The sequence below is a fragment of the Pagrus pagrus genome (genome assembly GCF_965226575.1).
Source record: "Pagrus pagrus genome assembly, chromosome: 9".
In the NCBI taxonomy this organism is placed as follows: Eukaryota; Metazoa; Chordata; class Actinopteri; order Spariformes; family Sparidae; genus Pagrus; species Pagrus pagrus.
The window spans coordinates 15,395,983-15,422,091 of record NC_140193.1 but is presented as its reverse complement, the minus strand read 5'-3'; the positions used below and the strand labels follow the sequence as shown (position 1 = coordinate 15,422,091).

At 41.6% G+C, this 26,109-nt stretch overlaps 1 protein-coding gene across 2 annotated transcripts in view; it reads left to right on the top strand.

Annotated features, from left to right (window-relative positions):
• Positions 1-21,985, top strand: part of LOC311262483 (activin receptor type-1-like) — a 45,128-nt gene extending 23,143 nt beyond the window's left edge. For both annotated transcript variants that reach the window (XM_084361871.1, XM_084361870.1), the window contains exons 2-12: positions 6,303-6,376; positions 7,000-7,254; positions 9,207-9,479; positions 9,735-10,001; positions 12,469-12,674; positions 16,209-16,308; positions 17,286-17,432; positions 18,340-18,615; positions 19,873-20,070; positions 20,657-20,787; positions 20,889-21,985. In XM_084361871.1, coding sequence (XP_084217997.1) covers positions 6,310-6,376; positions 7,000-7,254; positions 9,207-9,479; positions 9,735-10,001; positions 12,469-12,674; positions 16,209-16,308; positions 17,286-17,432; positions 18,340-18,615; positions 19,873-20,070; positions 20,657-20,787; positions 20,889-21,023 — 2,055 coding nt within the window. In that variant the 5' untranslated portion in view covers positions 6,303-6,309 and the 3' untranslated portion in view covers positions 21,024-21,985. The remainder of the gene's footprint in view (positions 1-6,302; positions 6,377-6,999; positions 7,255-9,206; positions 9,480-9,734; positions 10,002-12,468; positions 12,675-16,208; positions 16,309-17,285; positions 17,433-18,339; positions 18,616-19,872; positions 20,071-20,656; positions 20,788-20,888) is intronic.
• Positions 21,986-26,109: the final 4,124 nt, after the last annotated feature.

Sequence of the window (26,109 nt, the reverse complement as noted above, 5' to 3'; positions counted from 1 at the left end):
TTACGTTTTGGATCTCTGTGCAGGTGAGGTTTCTCACTGTCATTGTCTGAATGCTAGACTCTTCCAGACTTCCGTATCTGTCTTTAGTTGTCCTCTGTCTCTCTCACAAGTATGCTTTGTCCGAGTATGAATCAAACTCTATCTCACGACTTCAGTCGAAACAAAAGTGTAATCAAAATCCTTGTCTGTGTTGTGATGGGGTGCCTGCCAGAGTGTGTCATTGGTGTTGTTGATACCAAGGTGGAAGGTAGGGTGGGACTCCAGCAGGAAGAAAAGGCAACCGTTGTCTCTGATTACATTTGATCTAGACAGAGTACATTGTGTGTGCGTGCCTCGGTTGTACTGTATCCAAGGAACAAAAACCTGTCACGCTCTTGCCTACTACAGTGGATGTGTGCGCGAGAATCGAACATAAGCAGGGGGCATTTGCATTTGATTACATTCCTCACATTGTGAAAGGAGGCAGCTGCTGAGATACCGTAGTGCCCTGAGAGATGGAGCCTGGCTCAACCTGATGGGGCACTGCAGATTCCACAAGCTTTTCCAAGGGGCCACAAAAGTCCCCCTTTCATCTCCCATTTGATGAGGCCCTTGGCCAGTGAGGTGTGTTTTCAAAGGTTAATGAGCTTTGCTTTCTGCTCAGTAGAACGATCCGTCATTCACACACAACCTCAGTGTGTGAGGCTGGATATTGAGATGGGCATTTCGCTTTTATGCCAGACAAGGTCACAGCACAGTGATATTTCAATACTATATAAAACAATACCTGAGTTTGGTTTACCAGGGTAAGTTTTCTAAAGTACTCTGCTGGATTTATGATGACAACATCTCCTAAATATACAGATCATTATACGGACTTACAGGTAAAGGAAATTACTTTGGTTCAAAGCTTCTACTGGGGGACCTTAGGTCCTGGCATTCATGTGGATGCTCTTTGACATGTACCACAAAAGTTGCTCAGGAACGACTTGAGGACCATGAGAAAGAGCTCACTGCGTTGACCTGGTCTCCAATCGTGTTGCTGCAAGAACAAGTCTGATCCGAGATATCACCTCCATAGATCAGACTAGCCTTTGACCCGTCAAGTGATGGACACAGGACCTCTGGGGCTGTATTGTTGTGTCCTGCACCAAGGTCTTGGCAAGTCTTGCCACTTGCTAGCCATCTTGGGAAAGCTCCCAGGCAGCCCCCAGACTGTTTACCAGTTTGGCTGTGATACAGCAGATGCTTGGCTTTTGGGGCAGTAGGGATGGGATAAGTGTAGTACAAGCGTCATCACTTGTGTTACAGATTTATAAAAAAAAAAATGTTATGTGGTTTGTCTCCTCTCTTATAACATCTCTGGCATTGTCGGGAGATCTTTTGAGTCCTGTGGGTTGCGAGGTGGGGCCTCCATGGATCGGACTTGTTCCAGCATGTCCCACTGATGCTTGATCGGATTGGGATCTGAGGAATTTGGAGGCCAGGTCGACACCTTGAGCTCTTTGTGACATACCTCCGGCCATTGCATTGTCACAAGATGATGAATGTTACTCACTCTATCTGTCAGTGTTGTGGCTGATTGATATCAGTATTTAAAGGTGAGCGTTTTAGCCACTTTTGGTTCTGTGGAGAAGGGTTTTGATGAGGTTGTGCCTGTCTTGTTTGTATTTTGTACTCTACTAGCATGCAGATTAAAGCCCAGTTAAACCAGAAGAAGGCTGTGAAGTATTAACTAGTAGTCTCATGGCTGGATTCTTAATGACTCAAACCAGCTGCTCACTTTATACCTCTGATAAAACATATCAGAGGAACCAAGCAACCAAAACATCTTTTTCTATTATTTGCTGCCCTTTCTGCTATGATGACCTGCGGATTTTGTTGCCAATGACTGGTTGGCCTAAAGTTACCTAAGATATTAGTCCTAGGATCACAGTGAGAATGACACATCTGACAAGTCTACAGACCAACTGCTCAAAATACTGCATGGAATTTAAAATAAGGTACAGCCAAACCTTGTTCATTGTTTTGCTGCATTTTTGAGCACAGTAAAAAAGCAGCACAGACGGATGATTTGACGTCATTTTAAGAAAACTGACAAAACAGTTTTTTGCCATTTTGCCATTGTCCGGCCTGATGCTTGCATATAGGTAAGATATAGAGCAGGACATATTTGACAAAAACACAAAAACATCTTTGACATTTTGATTCATGTGAACTTTAAATCCAACATATTTGAATCACATGTTCTTCTGTTCTTCTGATTCATTGTAATCTTATATTCTACTCAGTTTGTAAGCACAGTTGTATCAAGTTTGAATGCGTATTCCCTCAAAACCTACTAAAAAGTTAAGTTTGTGTATTTTTTTTACTTAGTTTTAGTCATCCCAAGTGTTGTATTTTACTGTAGGCAGAGAGTGTTTTTTCAACTGTGGTGAACGTGTTGATTTGCTGAGCTGTAGTGTGAATATGAATGTGGGCTGCTGCAAAGAGGAGGACTTTCGCCCTCAGGTCTGTATTACACCCACATCCACCTAGGAGCAAACCATCTGTGTGTCCCTGATGGCATGCTGGCACTTTGGCTGTCTGGGTCTGGAGCCGGGGACGGGGGACAGGGACACGAGCAGCAGGCTCCGCATTGCCCCAGTCTCTGCCTGCTTCTTCCCTCGCCACCCCGCAGTTTGCTGCAGTTTCCTTCGGTGCCTGGGCTATTTGTGCCGCGGTAACTGTGCCAGCCTGCCAGCTCAGACACAGATTCCACCTCTCGTCTCCCCCTTTGCCAGCATGATGACTCAGCAGCTCCTGCAGGGCTTCCAGCCTCCTCCCTCCGCAACCTCAGTGATACACCATGCTCATCAGACAAAGTAGTGTTTTGTCATTCTCTCCTTCGTCCTGACCTGAATACAAAAACAGACCAAAATAAGAAAGCATCCAGCTAGACTAAAAGGTTTTGTTTGTTGTTGAAAGCCATTTCAGCAATCAGTTTGAAAATGTCACATGGAAACAACAAATGGTTATAAAATAATAGGTTTAATGTGACACTTGAAGACGTAGAGGTGGGATGCGTACAGACTCTTCAAATTAAATCATCCTAACTGTCTGCGTCCTTCTCTTTTTGGGTTCGGTTGTCTCAGCATTTGAGTGGCATGTTTAATCATCTCCATCTAATCACTTTAAGCTCTGCTCAACTTCTTAGACAAGTGCTTATCTAGATAGCCCTCTGGAGTGGGATGACTGGAAAGAGTCTGGGGAGGAAACGTAGTGTCATAAAATGGGAGCCTTGATATGCAGGATCACTTTCAAGTCCCTCTAGCAGTGCTCAGCGGGAGTCAACCCTAACATACTTTTCACTGGGCCAAGGCTATTTCAGCTATTCCTCTCCGGGTTGTACACACTTTGACTACCTTGTGTTGAGCTCAATGTGGCCTCTATGTTTCCATGTGCAAGGTCGGTGCTTACGCATCTCAGAGGCATTGATATCCTCATACAAAATACCTGTGGTGGGAAATGTATTCAGATTATTTACTTAAGTAAAAGCAGAAATCATACAAAATAGTGCATTTAAAGTAATAATGCTGCATTCAGAATTTTCCTCAAGTAAAGGAACATAATTATTATCACCTACACTACTTAAAATCAAAGTTAAAGTACTGATTATTAGGATAAAATCTCGATACAGAAATGTATCACTTTCTTTTGCAACATGTTATCAATACACTTCCTGCAACGCCACTGTTGCACATGCGCACATTGCGATGTCGATGTTGAAACAATATATTGTGCAGCACTAGTATTTCCTTATGTATGTGATGTCGTAAAAACGAAACGCTAAAATTTCTTCACGTTCACAGACCTTGTTTCAAACCCAAAACCTATTCAAAAAACCCAATGACCTCAAGACAAGCGAGCCAGACGAACTTATTTTCCGGGTTCAGGATTCATTCTTGTGGTACCCTATAGTAAGACCAATTCAATTATTAGTTTCAACAGCATTAAACGTAGAAACATATATCTGAAGTTATAATTACCACGTGGTCTCCTATTACAACGCCACACCAGAGGACATAGGAAGAGGGAATAAAAGTAAAAGACGGGGGTTGAGACAGATAGAGAGGGGGGGAAATGAGAGCACACCCTTGGCAGGATGTCAGCTCTGTGAACACACACTGCAGAACACTGCCAGAGAATTCAATACGCAGGGATAGAGGACTTCAACACGCACACACATTCACACACAGCGCCATAAAGTTGTCTGTTCAGATCGCAATCGGTTCTGCAGATGCTGCTAGCCCTGCCTCTCTCCTTTCCAAGAATCCCTTCTGAGGTTTCCAATATCAGGACTCGTCCTCCGCGCTGTGTATTCAAGCAAAGCTGTTTGCTGGCTTGGTGATATGTTACCAGCAAGATGTGGAGTAGTTTCTGTTTGCCTTTGTGGAAATAGAATACATATACAAATGCATACATAGGCACCTGCAGGAGACCACGCAACTCGAAAAGGCCCTCAGGTTTTGCAATGCATAGACAGACATATTTGCTCTGTACATAAAGAGCAAACACATACCAGGACTACTGAGCTGCTTGGCTGTCAGTGTGCGGCTCACTGCTTATGATGGCTTATTTAAGACAAAGTGTCTGCGTGGGAGAGATGAATGGAGACGGAGATAATTTCAGTGCCCCATCGAGGGTCTTTCAGCATTAAATGTAAACAAAAACACAGCAAATCATTTACCTGCACTAATTGAAGCCATTAAATGGAGTTTCATGTCATGCTCTACTTAGTTAATTGAGGTGAGTTATTGATCCGTCAGCCAGCGCATGAGTCTGAATGTTTTTGCTCTTTCTACATGAGTGATATATGAGTCAGTATCGAGATAACCAGTCAGACAGAGTCACTCTTTTCTCTGTGCTCCAGACTATTGTCTTTTACTCCTCTGCTTATCTCTTTATCCTGCTTCCTCTGGCCCCCTGGCTTCCACCGCAGCCCAGCCGACCGTCCCCCACCAGCATGGTGCCCTTCTTCCCGCTGTCCCCTTGGGCGCTGACACCAGACACCTCCTTGTCCCACTTCCCTTCCTTTTAGCCTACCTCGCTGTCGCAGCCCACACGCCTCTCCCACATTGGCCCCGTTCTCTGCCCTTCTCTGACCCACTGTCCCCCAGTTGCCCCTTGGCTATACCTCATTCGCCTCCTCGTGCCCTCCTGCCCGTTCCCTGCCCCCATTTGCCGCTCCCCTCTTCCCCCCACCCACCCCCCCACCCCAGTCCAAAGGGAGCAGACAGAGCTCCTGATTATCTCCGTGTGGCAGCCTCTGTTTTGTGCTCTGATTAAAGGAGCAGCATGTGGTCTGTGTGTGAGCGGGCCCGTACAGACGCCGCCGTTGGGCTAATGCTAACATTACGTGCTTAATCATTTATGTCTGGGAGACGGGCACAAAGGCCTGGAGGGGGTGGAGGTAAGGGAGGGGGGGGGGTATTTATCATTGGCACAGATGCACTCAGGCGCACACGCACATGCTTCCAAGATAACGGCCCCGGCATAAGCGGGGCACGCTGCAGGCTATGATGTCTCCCCAAAACTCGCATATCATCTTTGTAAATTTGGTGGTTTCTTCCCTTGAGTTTTCAGTGTGGGTTAAACTGGTGGTCTGTTTAAAATCTGGCACGGTGTAAAGCAAACAAATAAACATAACTGCGCGGCGTATGTGGACGCCTTCGCAGACGCATTAAATATTGAAGGATTAGACTGTCTCCGGGTCTCTAAACGATAGTATTTGGGCACCCACACTCATTCTCCCCGCTGCGCTCCTCTCCTCCTCCTCCTCGTCCTCCTCCTCTTCGTCCACCTCCTCCTCCTCCTCCTCCTCCTCTCTCGTCTGTCTGCTCCTCTCCCCTCACTGCCAAGCAGCCTGTCCCTCCAACACACACAGACACACATACACGTAGAGGCAGCCAATAGGAGAGCACCAGTCTCCCCATTGCTTGCCACTCAATGCCTTGTTGCCAGGACAACAGGAAGGCATGAGACCCACTTTACTTGAGCGTTTTAAACTTGGTGTTGACTCTTTTTCTGAAAATAAGAAAAGGTCTCCCCCTGTAAAATTGCTCTCTCTAATACTCTTAGGTCGTGAGCAAAGCCCGTCGTCATCGGTCCGTCTCTTTTCTGTCTCCCTGAACAGTGTCCCGAAAAACAAATACTAAAACTCATTCTAATGCTTCAGTATAAAAAGTCGCCTCTTAATCTTGTACTTTTCATACAATTTCAGCCTATTAATTAGAGTGCAGCCCTCATTTTCATGTTTTTCTTCTTCTTTTCTCCCCCCCTAGGTCAACAATGACGTCCGGGGACGTGTTTCTTCTGGTTTTGATCGTCATGGTCCTTCCCTGTTCCAGCTTGGAAGGTAAGTGTCACAAAACACAGCTTGTCACGTCAGACCTAAAAGGGAAGGCTTTTGCTGCAGGGAGGAGAGGTTCCTGTTCCTGCATAGACAGACAGAATCTGCTTGATTTTAGCTGCCTTGCTAGCCTTGCTGTTGCAAAAGATTACAGTAGGTCATACACTGTCACTAGAGGGTCCTGAGCACAGACGTTAGTTGTAAAGATGTGTAATGGATGTCTGTGTTCTCCCAGTCTCTGCGACTCTTGTTAACATACAATCTTTCAGCCTCTCTGTCTTTTTCTGTCCCCCCTCAAGTCTCTTACGTGCACAGACCAAAAATTCACACAATTTTTTTTTCCTTTCCCCGCCCCTCCTCAGTCTGACTCCCTCTCATCTGCTGTCTCTCACTGTTATTTTAAACAACTGCAGTGGCGGCGGATTGCAGTGGAAAGTGGAGTTTTTTTAGGGTGGGAAGCCACACTTGTCCTTGTGCTTACATTGGATATATGTACATGAATCCTTACAAGAGGGTTGTCACAATGCATTTGGAAGCATATTAGAGATTAAAGTCCTCCTAAAAAGCTCTTCATACTATATTCAATGATGAATGCTGGCTCACTCCATAATTGTTTTGTTCTTTTGTAGGTGATGTCAGCGTGAGAAACTCCGAATGTCTGTGTGACGGAGAGTCCTGCACCAGTGGGGACAGGTGTTTCGGCCAGCAGTGCTTCACCTCTCTCTCTATACTAAATGGGACGTCGGTTCTTCAGAAGGGCTGCGTTGAGGCTTACAACGAAGGGTCCTCACGATGTGGAAACCCACCAACACCTGAGCTGGTGGTAGAGTGTTGCTACGGGGATTTGTGTAACATGAACATCTCCTTGCAGTCACCGGTGAAAGGTGAGGCATCTTTACACTGTGTGAAAAATATCCTGCCTCCCATCGGGACAAGTCCCTTATCAGAAGTTCATCCCTTATCAGAAGCTTTTTCATACACATGTGCTGGATTCCCTTGACTTAATTTGACTCGGCAAAACAGCCCTGCGTGGCAGGGATTTGCCTTTCCACTACAACATGGCTACCAGCTTGAAGGTGTGACTTAAACCAAAGATGCGCTTGTCGTGAGTAGTTGTCAAAGGAGCGTCTGTAAATACTCCCTGCAGAATCATTGGAGAATCGTCGCTAACAAGTCCCCCATTATTATTACTGCTTCGTAAGCTTTTATTACGAAGCAGCAAAATCAATAAAAAGTTGGGTTTTCATCAGCAAATTTGACTCAGCATGACTCCCGGAGAGGCTGAAAGCGACCATGATGTAACGCTAAATTAAAGCAGATGTCTGAACAGGGACTCGGGAGAGAAACTTAACTTTAAACCACAGAGATTCAGTTAAAAAGCTTTCAAGATATAAGGTGTTATTGTCACTCTGGTTGTACAAGTTCACTCGTGTGAAATTCTTTTGCTTAGATACTCAACTACAGAGATGGCAAATAGTAATTAGTAAATTAGTAGTAAAGTAACCGCAGCCCGCTTGAAGGCTGGTTGGGTGTGGCTCGGCACGACCTCGGGTGCTTAAACTGGTCATGAAAACGCAAATCAGTGCAGCATTGATTGACTCGCCGCAGCCAAAAGTGCCAATGGAAAAGCCTGAATTGAGTCTCTTCAATAATGCATACAAATGAAGGAAGACTGTCTCAGTGTTTTCCACAGTTTTCAGGATTTATTTGTGATAGTTGACCCCTTGCAGAGAGCTGTGCTGGTGGGAAGCACAGATATATCTTACATTTCAGAGTTGGCTGCAAAACTGCTTTATTAACAGCCTACCACCGACTTGTGAAATAACTTCACAAATTCTTATAGCTGGCCAACGAACATTCCTGTAGACTTGTTAATCAGTCAACAGTATCAGCTGCGTTTTCATTGCGGCTGGGCGATGTGGTTAAAATCAGTAACACAGTATTACAGCAATCTAACTTAACATTACTTAATATGGTGATTGTATGCTGTAAAAATTACACTTCAGATAATCTTAACTGTGTTCAACTGTTCTGCATTACATCAGAAACAACTCTGTGGACGTGTAAAATAAAAAAATTCAATACTTTTCATTAATTCAACATTTCATTTTCATTCAACAGAGTTTACTTGGCATTACTGCAAAATGATACAGCTGAGAGTAATAAATTATGACTAAGGCCTAATATCAATGGAAAGTTTTGAAATAATATGTACAAATCATACAAGGTTTGTACAGGTGCTCTTAATCCTTGAAAATGCTTGAATTTTAATTTGGTGTTTTTAAGGTTAAAAAGTGCTCGAATTTTAAATGAAGTGCTTGAAATTGTAGCTGCACTTCAACTTCCTCCATAATAAATTGCTTATTTCAATGATTAAATTGGCCCGGACAGGTTATATAAGGTGCCAAGTGTACAGACAAGTGACACATTTTGAAATATGAACCTTTTTTGTGATTTCCTTCAATGTGTCACCCAGAATTTTGGTTGTTTATAGCACAATACATCTGATATAATGTGATGAAGTGAAGTAAGTGTGTATGAACATAAATATATAATTTAACACACCTGTAAGGGGCTGGAAAAGTTTGAAAATGTAGTCAAGTTGGGATGAAGTCTGTCTCTTTAAAGACATTCTGTATGTGGAAAACACTGGTGTCAATCTGTTTAAATTAGCAGGTTTTCTGTCAAAGCTCATGTATTTAAGATCACTGGATTGGTCTTTTCAGTGAGCCATTCCAACTTTCATGTTTTCTGACCTGAGTGAATGCCATTTAATTTAATGGGGTACTAATGCTATTGCTCTAATGGGTTTCCCCATATCTGTTCCTCTTATCAGATATAGAAGTGTCTGCTGGCAGACCAGTCCTCAGGGAGCAGTTCTGTGTGTGCGAGGGCGGCGTGTGTGAGCATGACCATCGCTGCACAGGCCAGCAGTGTTTCTCCTCTCTGAAGATGATTGATGGGGTGGCCGTCCAACAGAAGGGCTGCCTGAGGGACGACGAGGAGGGCAGAGCCACCTGTGCCACGCCACCCTCATCGGCCCATGTTGTCAAGTGCTGCCAGGGCCATCTGTGTAACATGAACGTCACTGTGCAAGCTCCAGGGAAAGGTGACTTTGTACACACTGCACACATTTCTCTTGGCTGCCGTTCACCGTGGACCTTATGTCACTAAAGATTGTGCAAAAGTTCCGCTTTGGAGCTGATGTTCAGTTTAATTCATGGCAAGACTGAAAAGCTGTGCGTTTTTGTTTTTTTTCCCATAGTTTTATAGTATTCCAAGAATAACTTTAATTATTTCTTGTCGAAGGCTTACTTATTTACCAGCTGCGTCTCCTTCATTCCTTCTTCATCTTCATTTGCAGAGGAGGAAGTGAAGCCCCTGATCAAAGAGGAGCACGAGTGTGTGTGTGAGGGCAGCACATGTGCAACAGGGAATCGCTGCATGGGCCAGCAGTGCTTCTCTTCTCTGACAGTCAGCGCCGGCTTGCTGTTGTACCAGAAAGGCTGCTTTAAGATCTACGAGCAGAGCACGATGACCTGCAAGACCCCACCTTCCAGAGACCAGACTGTGGAGTGCTGCCACGGGCACCTGTGTAACATGAACAGCACTGTGCAGCTTCCTGTCAAAGGTACAGTAATATACAACCCAGAATGCATCACAAGAGCTCCATCTGTTGATTGAACTCTTTCTGCATTCAGGATAGGGATGATCATGTGGGTCAGTTCTTGCTGTTATAGACAAAGTAACACACATTCATTCCCCTCCATCATTCTCCGCTGAGAGGGCGACGCCATCGCCTGTGAAATTGTCTGCCACGGCTGTTCTGGATGGTTTCTGTTGGCCTGAGTTACACCTCTGTGTGGTCACACTCCTGGCACCTTATGAAACAGAAATGGGGGAGACAGTGGGCAAACCAAAGAGAGGTTTTGAATATGATTTAGTCATGGTCCACTTCCCGACTCTGTCCTCTCTGTCAGAGCTGGCTGACAGGAGCCCAGAGGGTGAAGCCACCTGGGAGTGAAGGAGAGACAGTTAAACACAGAGCCATTGTTGCCCTTTTTGTTTATTGTTTCACCTTAACTTTTGTCTGTATGGCAGAGTTTTACATTATATTTATACCATAAATACTAAAGCTGCATCGTTTTAGTTATACATTGAGGGATTCCAGTGACAAAGAGTAAATTCCCACACACACTTTTCACCTCAGCATTGATAGATTTATTAGTAAAGACATCACCATCAGCATCATGTCTTGAGAAACCTCAACCTTTCTTAATAAATCTATCAATGCAGAGGTGAAAAGTGTGTGCGGGAATTTACTCTTTTCCTCTGGAAGTACTTTTTGGGGGGTTTGATTCCCTGTGCCACAAAAAAGGGATAAAGCAAGTGGTTTTCATGTTGCTTTTGTCTCATCCTCACAGTATTCCCATATGTTGTAAACCTCCCGTCTTTAGGCCTGTCGCAATCACTACTTTTGTTGGATGATATATTGTCCCAGAAAAAACTTTATTAAACAACTTTTTGGTCATGTCAAGACCATTTAATGTCTCCTAGAGATAGTAAAGATAATATGATACAACAATACTGCAAGAACACCCTTTCAAAGAGCAATCAACTTTAAATTCTTAATAATATTCAGACACTGGAATTTGAATGTCAAACAGATATTAAAATATCCAAAACAATCACACAACGCAACGATGAATATCGATAAGTTGATAAGGTAATTATTGTGACAGGCCTAAGTCTCTCTTGTTACGTTGCCACAAATACAACAATCAAGTGAAAACTATATTTTTTAAGCTGTCTAAATACATCCCTTCCCACATGTTTGGTTCGAGTCTAGTGAGTTTCTGAAGTGTGTCGCTAGTGGTGTGTATGTGGGAGAAACAGTTCATGATTGGAGTGGTTGAGAAAAGGGGATCATTGTCTGTGCTGTAGGCAGAGCTGAGCCGTCTTTCCCTTCGGAATGTTTGGAAAGTGTGAATGGTGGTCAGTTCCTTAGGCTGGCCTCCGCTGACTTGATGAGATTCACTGTGTGTGTGTGTGTGTGTGTGTCTGTGTGAGAGAGAGAGAGAGTGTGTGTGTGTGTGTGTGTGTGTGTGTGTGTGTGTGTGTGTGTGTGTGTGTGTGTCTGTGTGTGTGTGTGTGTGTGTCTGTGTGTGTGTGTGTGTGAATGTTCATGCGCATGTGCACCCCCGCCCTCAACTGGATTCTTAAGATGGTCTGTTGGGTGCTGCAAACCTGTGATTTGGTCGAGCCTCAGTGTGTGTGGTCCTGTCAGGGGAAAAGCTACAGGAGTAAACAAGAGTTTTTCCGTCAAACTACATAATTATGGTCACCTCTTCTTCTTGTATCCCTGTAGAGTACTAGTGGACTCTCCCAACTGTTACTTAAGCAGCTTTACTTTGGTCCCGGCCTATTCATTTGGCGGCCTGGAGGCCACATCTGGCCCGGAAGCAACCTCAGAGTGGCTCAGTATACATAAATCTGATAGATGACAAACTATGTAATCTACATATATATTGTATATGTCCATGTAGGTCTCATACGGACATTCTTATAGATGTGATTTACATGTAAGAGATTGCAACAAGAACACGTTGATTCGATGCAATGCAATGCAATGCAATACGAAATACTAAATCCCCCAGGGGGGAAACTGAGTGCCATCTTACATATACTGTGGGACAGGCACCAGGTGGGACAATAGAAAAAAGGCATATACATCTCAAGGCAGTACAAAATAAGAGGAGAGCACAGCACCATGAATAAGTTAGTTATTTTGTATGTCAACATTATTCATGGCTGGATGGTGTTGTGGTAAAGAATATGATATTTTGAACCCCCTATTGTGAAACCCCAAACTTTCCAGATAAACTTAAAATAAACCTTGGTATTTTTACTACATTAATTTGTGTTTTTTTAATATTTGTCATCGCGAAAAGCTAAACAATCGGCCAAAATTGAATTTGTAATTGAATAGCCCTTCTTTAGACCTTAATCAACCTTTGTGTTCTAAAATGTCTGAAATGATGACCTGATCTGAGTCTAAAGAGAAGTCACACGTTGTAAATGTTTCTCCCCCCACACAGCTGATGAGGTGTCCAACTACAGCGTGACCACACTGGCTATCGTCATCGTGGCACCCATCATCGTCCTCATCGTCCTCTCTGTCATCGCCATCCTGGTGTTCAGACGCATCCACAACAACCAGATGGAGAGACTAACATCACGAGATGCCGAGTATGGAACTATCGACGGCCTCATAGCATCCAACGTGGGGGAGAGCACTCTGGCGGTGAGTAGTGGAGACCATGTAGGAGGAGGCTACCTCCACAGCTCATTAGAAAGAATAGTAAAAGAGCAGCTCAAGGCATATTTTAATTGACTGCCATGTTGAATATTAAGCCAAATCGAATCCCAGTCTTTTATCTTAACCCACCTGTTTCCCTTTGGGTTATAAATTGACCACAATCTCTAGTGAGGCACATCACGTCTGCCTTTTGAATTAGTGAATAAAACCCATGCAGTGCCTCCATGTTCTGAGTAGCAGAGTTGGTTTAACACAGTGTCATCAGGCACTCAAGATGGAAACTACGGAAAGATTCCCCTAAATTGAGTTGGTTTTACAGACTTGAAGCATGTGATATGTACAGTACAGTGTGAGCAAAGCTGTGTTGTGTCAGAAAATATGTATCTGTCCAGAATTCAGTGACAGATTATAAAATATTAAATAATCTGGCTCAGGATCAGTGAAAAGGCTTTTTGAAATCCTTTATGGTAGATTTGCTTTTTTTTCATGGAGAAGACCATATGATTTTTAACCGTATGCATTTCAAGTATTCTTATATATGCAATTGATTATAGATGTGAACTTGTCAAGCTATAAGTCTTAAACATTTTACAGCACCAGAAACCCTCAATAATTTAGATTTAGTTGTTGTCTGGTGTGAGTCATTTGAAGACCTATCAATCATTTTTAGAGTGATGGCAGATCCAATCTTTTTGATTTTGGGTGGCATGGTGGCTCTTTTCTGTACACTTTGATCATAGAGTCTTTATAGTCAAATGTGTACTAACAACAGAGATGGAAAACCCCCTTCCAAAATTATGTGTTGTGTTAACTGAAGGGATTCAGCTGAAGAGCCAAAGCGCAGTTGCATTAGTGGGGACTTCCGCCTCTTCTTTGTACACAAGATCATATACAATAGAGACATGATTGCACAATAAAGCTTTTTTGCCTCTTTTTTTTTTTTTTTTTAATTCAGATTTCTGATCAAGGCAGTAATGTGTCTGTGATTGTCTTAAATATGGCACAAGTACTGAATTGAAGAAAACTTAAAGCAGTTCAAAGGAACCACTTTTGTTTTCCTTCGACGTAATGCCAGACTGGTTCTTGTGACCATTGTTGTGAAGTTAAAAATGCTATTTAATTTATCTGAATGGCTTCCTTGGTTCTACAGTGGTGAATTACTTAAAGCACTGTGGTGGGAGCAAACAATTTAAAGGCTTAATCACTGCATTGTTATTTATAGTGCTATTTATCCATCTAAACTGCTTGGGATAAATTAAGGAGTTTTGGACATATCGGCCGTAGAGACGTCTGCCTTCTCACTCGGCTCGTGGTGCTCAAAGTGCTCGAAAAATACATTTTGAAAACTCAACAGCAATGTGTCTTTCCAGAAATCATGACCCGATTACTCAAGATAATCCACAGACCTTGTTGTGAGCAGTTTCATGTAGGAACTATATTCTTTAGGCTGAATTACACACAGCAACTATATCACTGCACAGAAGGAAGCATCAGTGTACTCATGGAGGAGACGGTTGTCCTTGTGACATTGCAGGATGTAGACATTGATAGCGTCCTAGCTTAGTTTAGCCTTTCTTCCGTGAGTAGATGCACACTTCCTTCTGCATGGTGATACGGTTTGCAGGTGTTGTTCCTTTATATTCACAGAAGGCAGACATCTCTATTGCCAATATTTCCAAAACTCTGCAACTCACGCTCAAAAAATCTAGAGGAATAAATAGCACTAGAGATAAGAGGAGAAATGTTTTTTTCCGGTGGACTGTCCCTTTAAGCCTTAAAATGTTATAGTGCTTAGTGTCATTGTTGGGTCAAAATGTGCAACATCTGTCTCCAAAACTAATTAGATTCAACAGTGCAGACTAAGGCTTCTGAACTTTCCAGAGCATAATCTCAGGAGAATGTGGTCATTCTTATGCAAAATATATTTAAAACAATGCATAGTGGCTGCATATGCATGAAATGTGTGTGTGTTAAGGTAGGTGGTGCAGTTGCTGGAATGAAATTGTTGTTTTGCTTCTTCTGTCATTTTTCCAGTCTGTGAGAGGACTGTCTCTGGCTATTTATTTTCCCTCCACTCAAGCTTGGATTGTAAGTTTTCTGCAGAGTGGTTTATGTTTTGAGGCCCGCTAAACTGATCCAGAGTCGAGGTGGAGTCCTGTGGTCAGGGTTTAGCCTGAAAGACAACCCAGCACATTCACTTGGCTCTCCCACTGTGTAATCAAGTTCAGCAGCAAACTGCTCACAGTGTTGTGGCTGTAACCGTCCATTTTGTGATTCTGCATCCTCACAAAAACAAACGTTGAGCATTAAGATACATTAATAAACTTTGTGTTTTCTAGGGAGCATTTATTTTACATTTATGGCTTAAATGTGTCTTCTTTGGCTGTCATAGAACATTGAATCTCTTTTGTAAGCATGTCTAAACTCCTCAAAGCCCAGATTATCCATTTATCTGTAATTTGGAAACTTGTAAATAACATGTACAACTGTTAAAGTCTGATCATTCAAATATGTGTGTGTTGGAGAAAGAAAAAGCTGATTTTGGCGTTCTCTCAAACCATTTCCAAAGTCCATCAATGCACTTGGCAAAGGAAAACCCAAATATGGAGCAACCGAGTGTTTGTTTCAGCATAATTAAAAACTGCTTGGCACCACCATGAGAAAGATTATTAGGAACGGTGGTGTGGCTGTGAAAAAGCAAATCGGACTGAAACACATGTGCTCGTCCCTCTGCAGCCTGCTGCCCAGAAGTCATCTCTGATTATAATGATATTGCAGCGTTCTGATTGCATCCCGCCGCTTAACGGCCTGGCCCAAATATACCCTCCTAAAAACAATCCTCCTGTACCAAAGAGAGGGATTTAAACTCTCTGCAGAGTAACTCATCATTCATTTTATGGCCTCTGCCTCACATTCCTCTGTTGTGATTCCAAATTGTCTCTCAGGCAGCTCTTGCATTATGCATCTGTTTATCTGAGGCATCACTCTTCTCTGTTGTTTTCAATCCTCGTCCTCCCCTCCCAGTTTAGTCGTTTGTTTTGCTCGGCAGCTGCTTACTCCACTGCTGTGCACTGCCCCCCTGTGTTGGCACCGGGATGCTGCATGTCTCATAGCCGAGATAAAAATAAAAGGCTTAGCAGCATTGCGCCTGTTTTCGAGTCTGGCCCTCGGATTAGATAAAATCTCCAGCGCCCACACCAGTCACCAGGGAGGGGGGTGGCACTTCTGTTGTTTACTCAGCAGGGGGCACCCTGCACCTCCCAGCACAGACACACACCCACTCACACACATAATATCCTGGTACACACACAGCTTGCCACCCTCCATCCCGTGTGGGTGCCACATCAAAGGCAAGTCTCCATCTGAGTCCCAGATGCTCCCTATTTCATCATTTTTTAAGACTGAAGCCACGGGATTCCTTTGGGGAGGTTTTCATTCAAATAGCCCACATGCAAATACACACAAAAACGCATGTAAATATACAAGCTCTTTACTCTTTGTTTTTTCCCTCTTTCCCAGGATCTGCTGGATCATTCCTGCACTTCAGGAAGTGGCTCAGGACTCCCATTCCTCGTTCAGAGAACCGTTGCACGACAAATCACACTCAATGAGTGTGTGGGTGAGTGTCCTGTTAGAGGCTGTTTTCATAATGACAATAGTGCTGGCTCAGAAGACTCAGCCTCCTCATTCATTTCAATGAGGCACTCCTGCTGTGCTGACACAGGCAGTAAAAATGCAGTAAAGTCCTGCTATAGAGGATGGAGCTGCGTCTCAGCCCAAGTAAGCCTCAGTTGAGCTGTACTTGGTGTGGCAGCATGCTGTGACGGACAAATAAAGTATGTGTAAGGGCATATAGATAAAATCCTTTGTAGGATGTTTTGGTTCTACAGTTTGTTTGTAGCATATTGCTGCCTGATAGTCTTTCAAATTGGACATTCTCGTTCAAATTTTCACAGATCCTAATGCACATTTTTTCTACTTCAAAGACCACCCAATAGATGCAGTACAAGTATCTACTTTATTTACGGTCATGAATGTGTCCTCAGTGCCAAAACAATAGCACAATGTTTGTTACTGAGTTTGGCTGAAGTATTTTAAAGGGTATTGCCATCCATTTTTCACATTAAAGTGTGTTTACAGGTCTTGGGGAATACTATTACATATATATATATATTTATATATTTATATATATACACACAAATATACACGCACACACACGTCCAGTTTTACTCCCCAAGACCAGTAAACACACTTTAATGTGGAAAAAATGGTGGAGTCGCCCTTTAAGTGTTAAGTATAACAAACCTCTTTTCACAAGGACAAATATGTCGCCATAGTTATTGGGGTTGAGAGTCACTAATGTTGAAATAAAAAGTTCACTCAGTCCACAAACAACAATTCTACAAATTCAGTTTGCATGAATTGATTTTTGGCCACAAGGGGGCAGCAAAGCAATGTGATATTTACAACAACCTACTGTGTCTCTTGTTCTCCCTGGAAACTGGAAGTTCAAGAACATGGTCACTAAGCTTACATGTGTTGTTCCCTTCATACCGATAGCAAACACTCATTCCCCAATGTTTATTTTCTGACCAGGTAAAGGCCGTTATGGTGAAGTGTGGAGGGGTCAGTGGCAGGGAGAGAGTGTCGCAGTCAAAATCTTCTCCTCCAGAGACGAAAAGTCCTGGTTCAGAGAGACGGAGATCTACAACACAGTGCTGCTGAGACATGAGAACATCCTGGGTACGTACTGTAATGCATGCATTTGGATTCAGCGAGCTGTGAGACACAACAACAAATGTTCCTGTTTTTATATCCTTCTGTCGTTCTGTGCCTGTGTAGACACTTATATTTGAACAACTCAAGTGTAATAAATGCTAAAAACATAGACTTGAATCAGGCTTAACACTTAATAATAATAATAATAATAATAATAATAATAATAATACTTAGCATGTATACATGAGGGAATGACCAATTTTCAGAATAAATGTTTTATTTTGTTTTTGTCCGATTGCTGATAAAATAAATTGATTTAAACGTCCCACCCATAACAATTTCTGATTGGTAACATGATTAATACCAAACAACAATTACTGCAAAGTAAGTAGTACAGTTATCAAATAAATGTAGTGGAGTAAAAAGTACATTAGCCTCTAAAATGTATGAATTAGCAAAACCTGGAAATACTCAAGTAAAGTACAAGTACCTCAGAATTGTACTTAATTACTTATTACTACTTATTCTAAATTTTGACACTAAGACATTCATTTTTACTGCAAATGTATGTATATTGGTTGTAAAAATATCTGTTATTGCTTTCCAGCTCTGATTAATCTTTGCATAACTAATAGATAATTAAACCCAGCATGTCCTTAAATTGATTGATTATGGCAGGGCATAATACACAACAAAATATCAAGAGGCTGTCAATGAAATACATAATATTTTAGACATTTATTCTTTTAGAAACATTAGTATTTATCTCTTATTTAAGAAAAGTAAGAAATAATTGTGCAGACCATTCTACCTCCTCTTTACTGATTATTTATTGTCCTGTAGTAACCGAACCTGTCCCAATGGTTATGTACAATGACGTGTTAATTAAAACATTTTATGAATGACATTGTTGTATTTCTCTCAATTATAGGCTTCATAGCATCAGACATGACCTCGAGGAACTCCAGCACTCAGCTGTGGCTGATCACTCACTTCCATGAGATGGGCTCCTTGTACGACTACCTTCAGCTCAGCACCTTGGATGCGTCCAGCTGCCTCCGCATGGCGCTTTCCATTGCCAGCGGCCTGGCGCATCTCCACGTCGAGATCTTCGGCACTCAGGGCAAACCGGCTATCGCCCACCGAGACTTGAAGAGCAAGAATATATTGGTCAAAAAGAACGGACAGTGCTGCATTGCTGACCTTGGTGAGTAGACTGACTGTTTATATTTACATGCTCTTTTTAATTTCATAGCAAGTTATTATAAACTTCTCTGTGGAGAAAGACCTCCAAAGTGTCTAAAAATACATAATATGTCAGGTAGAATTTTGAGTTTTGGATCTGAGTGTTTCAGTCCTTGTTAACATAATTCAGCATCAATAAGCAGCTGATTTTAACCACCTTAAAGCTACTGTAGGGGTTAATTGGATGTTATCGTTCGTGGGCATTGCATAGGAGATGCATCTGCACTAATATCGCTCTGCTTGCTTCTATCTGCTGAGGCACATTTGTTGTTAATTTAGGAAGAACAACCGCTGCTAAATGTACCGCTCAGCCCTTAATCAAAAACACATTTAGAGGAAACCAGACCACTTCATCTAATACATCAATGTTCCATTTTGCAGATGCTTGGATAAAAAATAATTCAGGTACCAGCCATAACTGGGCGACAAGCCCGACATGTTTATAGGCTCGATGTAATGAAGTCTGCTCTGGGTGACGCATTTTGCTGTCCCGACAAACACGATGGCTGTTGTTTGTCTCACACTCGAGTTGTTCTCATCGTCTGAGTACATCCTGAGTGAGGGAACAGGGCTGTTTACGATGAATAAGTAGTGCTTCAGCATTTAGATTTGTCTTCACCGTAGTTGGCGATCACAGGAAAACTCAAATCAACTCAAAACTCAAGTCCATCTCAACTCAAATCTATGTTTTTCTTCTTACTTAACTTGAATGTTTAAATGTCTTTGTGCACAAGGATGTATGTGCACATTCAATCATCTGCTTAGATGGTTAGATTAATTTGCTTAAAATGTTCAACAACGAATCACAATGCATTTCTTCGGTCAAATTGTAAAAGTGACAACATCATCCGAAACACGCTCACATCGCATCAGGCTCTAAAGGGAGAAACACGCTAATGTTGCATCTGGTCTTAATGGATTAAACCTGGGCCCTACTTTTATATATTTGGGTGTGAAGGTTCAAAATGTTTTGGTGTTGGTCATGAAGATCACCTCAGGCAGCAACCATGAACCGGGCTACGATGAAAACGTAATCCTTGAGGGCAAATGTGCTCATCAGAGTACATCCACCACAAAAATGGCCTATTTTGTCACTGATCTAGAATTTTCAATAAGGGAGAAAAAGGAGAAGTTATTTGAAAAAACAAACATTTAAAGCTATTTTTATATGTCCGTTGTATGAAGGAGATCTTTAAAGTGTTCTGTGTTTTCATGCTAGGTCTGGCGGTCATGCATTTTCAAGACACCAACGAGCTGGATGTGGGAAACAATCCTAAAGTGGGCACAAAGCGCTACATGGCCCCTGAAGTACTGGATGACTCAATTCAGATGGACTGCTTTGAGTCCTACAAGAGGGTGGACATCTGGGCCTTGGGCCTCGTCCTGTGGGAGATTGCCAGGAGGACGGTCAGCAACGGTCAGTATGTTCTTTTACACAACACTGTACTGTTAGATTCAACGTAATGGTGTCTTATTTATATCAATTATTTTCATCAAATACATCAACCGGGCCACGTGTTGAGCTAGTAGGTTGAGAATCTGCATTATCTACAAGCAGAGTATTGTTTGAAGATGTGGATAAGCAGAATATGTATCCTAAATACTGCAATAATGTGTTAGTGATGAGAAAAGAAAAAAAAGGAAAAGCTTTTCTGACATTGATAGAAAGACTTGGCCTTGATACACACTTCAACACACACTGTGGGCATCTTATGTGTAAAAAAACCTTTTTCCTTCATTCACTGTCGGATGAGTTTATTGCTTGATGGTAGGAGCTGGGCTTTCAGCAACACTTCACATATTGATTTACCCCCACCACAGCAACCTTGCATCTCTATTTTGTCCCACAGCTGCACTTTAGAGCAACTTGAGGTCAAAACAATCCATTTAGCATCTTAATGTTTCATTTGTTAGTCTGTGGTCAGTATAACTTGTATTTTACACTTAGTTTTAAGTAATGTGATCTTGAAAGTGAATTCTTGCCTCCTGTGCTCTACCTGTAGGTATTGTAGAAGACTACAAGCCACCTTTTCATGACGTGGTCCCAAGTGATCCCAGTTTTGAGGATATGAAGAAGGTTGTGTGTGTGGACCAGCAGAGGCCCAACATCCCAAACAGATGGTTCTCAGACCCAGTGAGTAACATTCAAACTGTCAATAAGTCATGCTTTTGATATGAAGGAATAAAAGCATTGCAATAACACTCATTGATGTTTTTCTCCAATTTAATTTCCAGACTTTAACTTCCATGGCTAAACTCATGAAGGAGTGCTGGTACCAGAATCCGTCCGCCAGATTAACGGCGTTACGCATCAAAAAGACTCTGACAAAGATCGACAACTCTCTGGACAAAATCAAAACTGATATTTGAGTTGGCCTCGAGAAGAAGAGGCAGAAGTACTAAAGGACTTTGAAGACATCCAGAGGGTGGACCATCTTAGAGAAAATCTCAAAAAGACAAAAGACTTGATGGGTTTTGGTGCCCTTATAGTGGCACAGACCTGTATTTATTTTAAAACACTTGGCGGGACACATTTTGGCATCCAAAGATGGCCTACCGGGCATTTTTGAGACTGCCAATGGCCTTGGAAATAGGAAAATATCTATTCAACTTATGACATAGGAGCTGGACTGTTAGAAATGTTCTTCAAGGAAGAATCTGTTATCCGGGCATTTGAGTAGGATTGCTTTTGTTAAAACCGCAGATTCAGTTTGACACATGTTTTAGTTTGAACAATGTCTGAACATATTAGCAGTTTCACTTTCTCTCTTCTATTGTACCGCATCGTTCATTTATGGTGGATTCTTTTGGAAAAGATTTCAACTTGCCAATCGAACCTGCCAATTTAATCGTGTTAAACAGTGATCACAGCAAGCAGTGTTACGTTTTACTTTTGTGTGTCACGCACCTCTGTTTACAATGCTGTCAGAACAAATCTCAACAATCCTGTAACGTTTAGTTGTACGGGTGCATCACCGGCACTGTTCTTTTCCTGAGATATCGTCCGACTGAAGGTACTCTGTCGCAGACCTTTGGTATATCACCATGGATTTTACATCGGATTATGTACCTGTTCTATGTTTGTTTCTTCAGCTTTACAGAGACAAATGCTAAAAGAACAAATAAAATATCTGCTAGATGATGCTGAACTCTATTCCTCCAGAAGGCCTGTAAGTAAAGCCTGGGAAGCCTGTATACTGTCTTAACGCGTGCATTGTTGTCTTAATGCGTGCATTGTCGAGTAAATGAAGTCAAACTTCAGCCTTTTTTATTTCTTTAACATTTTATATCAATTAGTGATTTATATTAATTAAATAGAAAAACATGTGGTTTATCTGTCTCATTTGTTTGTCTTGTCAGTCCATCACTTTGGTCACAACAGCTACTGGATGAGGTACGAAGGAATTTAGAAATCCGTGGTCCCTGGAGGACGAATCCTTCTGACTCGGATGATTCTTTTACTTCTTCTGTAAAGTTCGGAGAAAGTCTTGAAAGTTCAGAAAAAGCTTCTTTTTTAACCATTATGTTTTCAAAGTTAAAAATGTGCTTTAATTTTAATATCCTCCTTGAAAAGTGCTTAATTTTCAAACTATTCTGGTGATTCATCACTCACTCAGGTAAACCAAAGACCTTTCACGATTTGAAGGGAAATTATCCCATCATCATTTTCATTTTGCCCCTCGGCAGCCACAGAGACTTTTGTCTGATTTTACTTTGCTTTTAAAACTTTTTTTGATTTCTCTGCTCATTTTAATTTTGAACTTCCTTGGCTTTGGTGTGTAGACATGACACTGAGATTAAATTGATGTTGATGCAGCATTTTTTTCCCCCTGCTGTAATAATCTTCTCTGATCTCATATGATCCCCTCAATACATTGCCTAAAATCACATATTTTGAAGACCATTTCAAAAATATTTTTTCATCTGAGCCCTCATGTCCCTGCCACCTTTCAACACAAAGTGACACATTGTGTCAAATCATGAATCTTCATTATTCAGAATCTTTAATATCCTGTTGTTTTTTTAGTACCATCTGTAATATCTGTGATTTCACAAAACCTTATCCATCCCTTCTAACATTTTTCTCCTGTGATTTCTAAGTTTAATAGGCAAATATGCGGACAATATATAATGGCAACCAAATTATTTACTTTCTCAAATAAAGCTGACTTTTGCAGCTGTCGGCACTGCAGCTAAAACCCGATATTTCAGTGTCTGCCTTTGTGCAAGTTAAAATCTATGGCCTTAACCATCGTTCGGTCATTTTAGTAGTCTTACTGTGCTGTTTATTGATAAATCCATGGTGCTGAGGTAGCAGATGGATTTATAATTGCACCTTTTTTTTCTCAGCAGTCAGTAATCTGTAATATTATCTAAAATACAAACCAAAGTGAGAAGAAGCAACATGTAGTCATGAAAGAGGATCATGGAGACTGACAAAAAAAACTAAATAAAAAGGTGTATTTACTCGTATTTTAAAGATGCACTATAGTTTTGCGGACGGAAATTATAATCAGAAGACAAAGATCTTCACTGACTGACTTTCTTATGCCTAAACAAACTGAATAAACAAATTGCATTTTGTAGTTTTGGGGGAAAATTCTTATCAGAAGAGAAAGATGATTTTTGTTTGACTTAACAAAATAAACACATTTTCATACTGTTTTACTTTGTTTATATTTGGCGGACCCTGCCACCTTTCTAGGTTCAAACAGTGTTCTGGGGACCTTATTTTCCTCTGAGAACAGCTTGTTTATTCAGTTATGGAACAAATAAATATTTCTGAGTTTGTATTATTACCTTATTACTATAGTAAATATCATATATCTGAGTATGATTTTCTTCTCCAGAACTACATAGTGCTCCCTGTAATAGACAGTTTTAAAAGACAGTTGTAGTAGGGAGAGAGAGACAATAACTGATGCTCCCATTGAGACATCTTCTTTTAAAATGAACAAATCACTGACTGGTTGTTTCCACAGAATAATATATCTTCACACTATAAAAAGCTCAACATCTGCACTGACAAAGCACCAAATTAATTGATATTCATTTGGAAAAGGTCAAAATCCCAGATATTTTCCCTGCCAGCTGTAAACAGAAACTGCGTGCGCAGCAGCTATCTTTGGCAGATGTCGAACAGAAACTGGGCTCCTGATGCTTCTCAGACTGATTTATATGCAGCAAGAGGAGTTTCGGGCCAGATGATGAAAACACAACCATGGATGTCTGATGGTGCTAAGACGCCCTGCTCGCATGTATCAGCTATCCACACAGACTGTCCTCATATTCAGTGTCACTTGATCCATCCTGCTCCCACAGGGCGCAGAGTTCTGAGTCAACCAGTTTAAAAATCACATCGTGTTTCGTCCCCCCTTTGGGATTGAGCTCAGTTCACTCCTTCACTCTCCTGGTGGTTGCTATGCAGCCTGAGCAGCAGAAACAAGTCTTAGTGACATATGGCCTGCAGTAAATAACTTCTCGCATGCAGGTGAGTTGAACGTACAGCATGCTCATCTAGTAATCACCACCTGAAAGTGTTTACTCTCTGCATGGTTGGACAGATTTGGTATCAGGGCTACCTGTCTAGGCTCTTTTCTTTAGTTGTGCTGACCTGAGTTCTGCTCACATCCAGGGAAAAAACCACAGGGGTGCAACAAAGACAGGATTACCAACCAGGCCAAAGCAGGAAACTGCCAGCCCCTCAGGGGCCTCAAATATGTGAACTGGTCTTAATTAACTGCAAATTTGTTGGGGAATTTGCACCTCTCAAGTACAGTATCAACAAAGGTGGCTCCTGCTTTATCACCTCCTATTGATCACTCATTACACCTTCATTAGTCTGGCTCATATTAGGCTCATGTGGTGCTCCTTCACAATAAGTCTGTTGAGTCAAGTAAGCACACAAAACTGGGGCAGGTAGTTTTGCAACATGGGAGTACTGGTTGGGTACTGGGCATATGATGAGGCTGCAGTGATGGAATGTAACTAAGTACAATTACTCAAGTACTGTACCTAAGTGCAATTTATAGGTACTTGTACTTAAGTATCTTCATTTTCTGATACTTTATACTTACACTCCACTACATTTTAGAGGCAAATATTGTACGTTTTACTCCACTACATTTACTTGATACTGTAAGATTAGTTACCTTGTAGACGGCATGCTGAATCAAGGTCAAAGCAGCACATTTAAGAATTCATTTATTTAATTGACAATCAGGTAAAAAAGAACACCGACTCCAAAAATCAGAGAAATGCTGAGTATCTGATAAGAAAATTGTCTGACTCCGAGTATACAGTATATACATACGTGTGAATATATCTTTAATTTACTTGTACTTTGATACTGAAGTACATGCAATATCAGATACTTTAAGGCTTTTACTCAAGTAGCTACTATTCTTGTGGGTGACTTACTTTTATCAAAGTAATATTTTAACACAGTATCTTAGTTACTCAAGCGTGACTTTTGGATAATTTCCCAACACTGTCAGGCTGCCATGTTTAGTTGGTTGTGTGTGCTGTATGTGATGAGAATCTGGAGGTAACAGGGTACAAACACTGTCGGGAAATGTTTTGCCCCAGTGCCTCAAAACAGATTAATCCAACCATGGCCACTAGACCCTGGAAACCAATGCATGGTTCAGTGAACTGCTTGTTCCCAAACTTTTTCTCATCAACAACCTCAGACACCACAGACCCCCATTTGTAAAGATTTATTTTTAAAATTTGTTTTGATTTATACAAAAGTGCACAACACCTTGACCAAAATAGTCATTTTGTTACTTATGTATGGAATTATAGTGAAAATTAATCATTCCTACCTCTGCAATAAACAATTTATTTGCCCGCTTGTGTTTAATTATGGAGTTGGATTAGAGTCAGTGCACTCTTCCCAAAACAATCACTAATATTCTCGGGGGATGTGTGTGTTTGTTGACCTCAATGAGGAGTTCACTGATCCTGTTCTTTAATTGCAGTGTTGTAAAAACTACTCAAACATCATACTTGAGACATTGTGTTGAAAGATGACTTCAGTAAAAGTGAAAGTCACCCATATGAACAGTACTCGAGTAAAAGTATCTGGTATTAAAGATGCAGTATGTAAGAACTGACCACCTTTCGAAGTCATACTCAAAACAAACAGGGGGCAGCATATCGCTAGAGTAACTTCTCACTGCTGCTAACTGTGGCTGCTGTTAGCTAGTTAGCTCAGTTAGCTGTGCAGCTAGCGGTCCGAACTAGGAGTTGGGAGAGTGTTGGTGCTTACATCGCTAGCACAAGAGCTTAAGACCAGGACGTATCGGGGCTAGCTGGTTAGCACGCTAATTCATATAACTTGGTAACGCAAAACATAGACGTCATAATGTCAGAACTGTTATTCACATTCTGCTGATAATTTAAGTTAATGTTTGAATGTTTTCAACTAAAATTCTTACATATTGCACCTTTA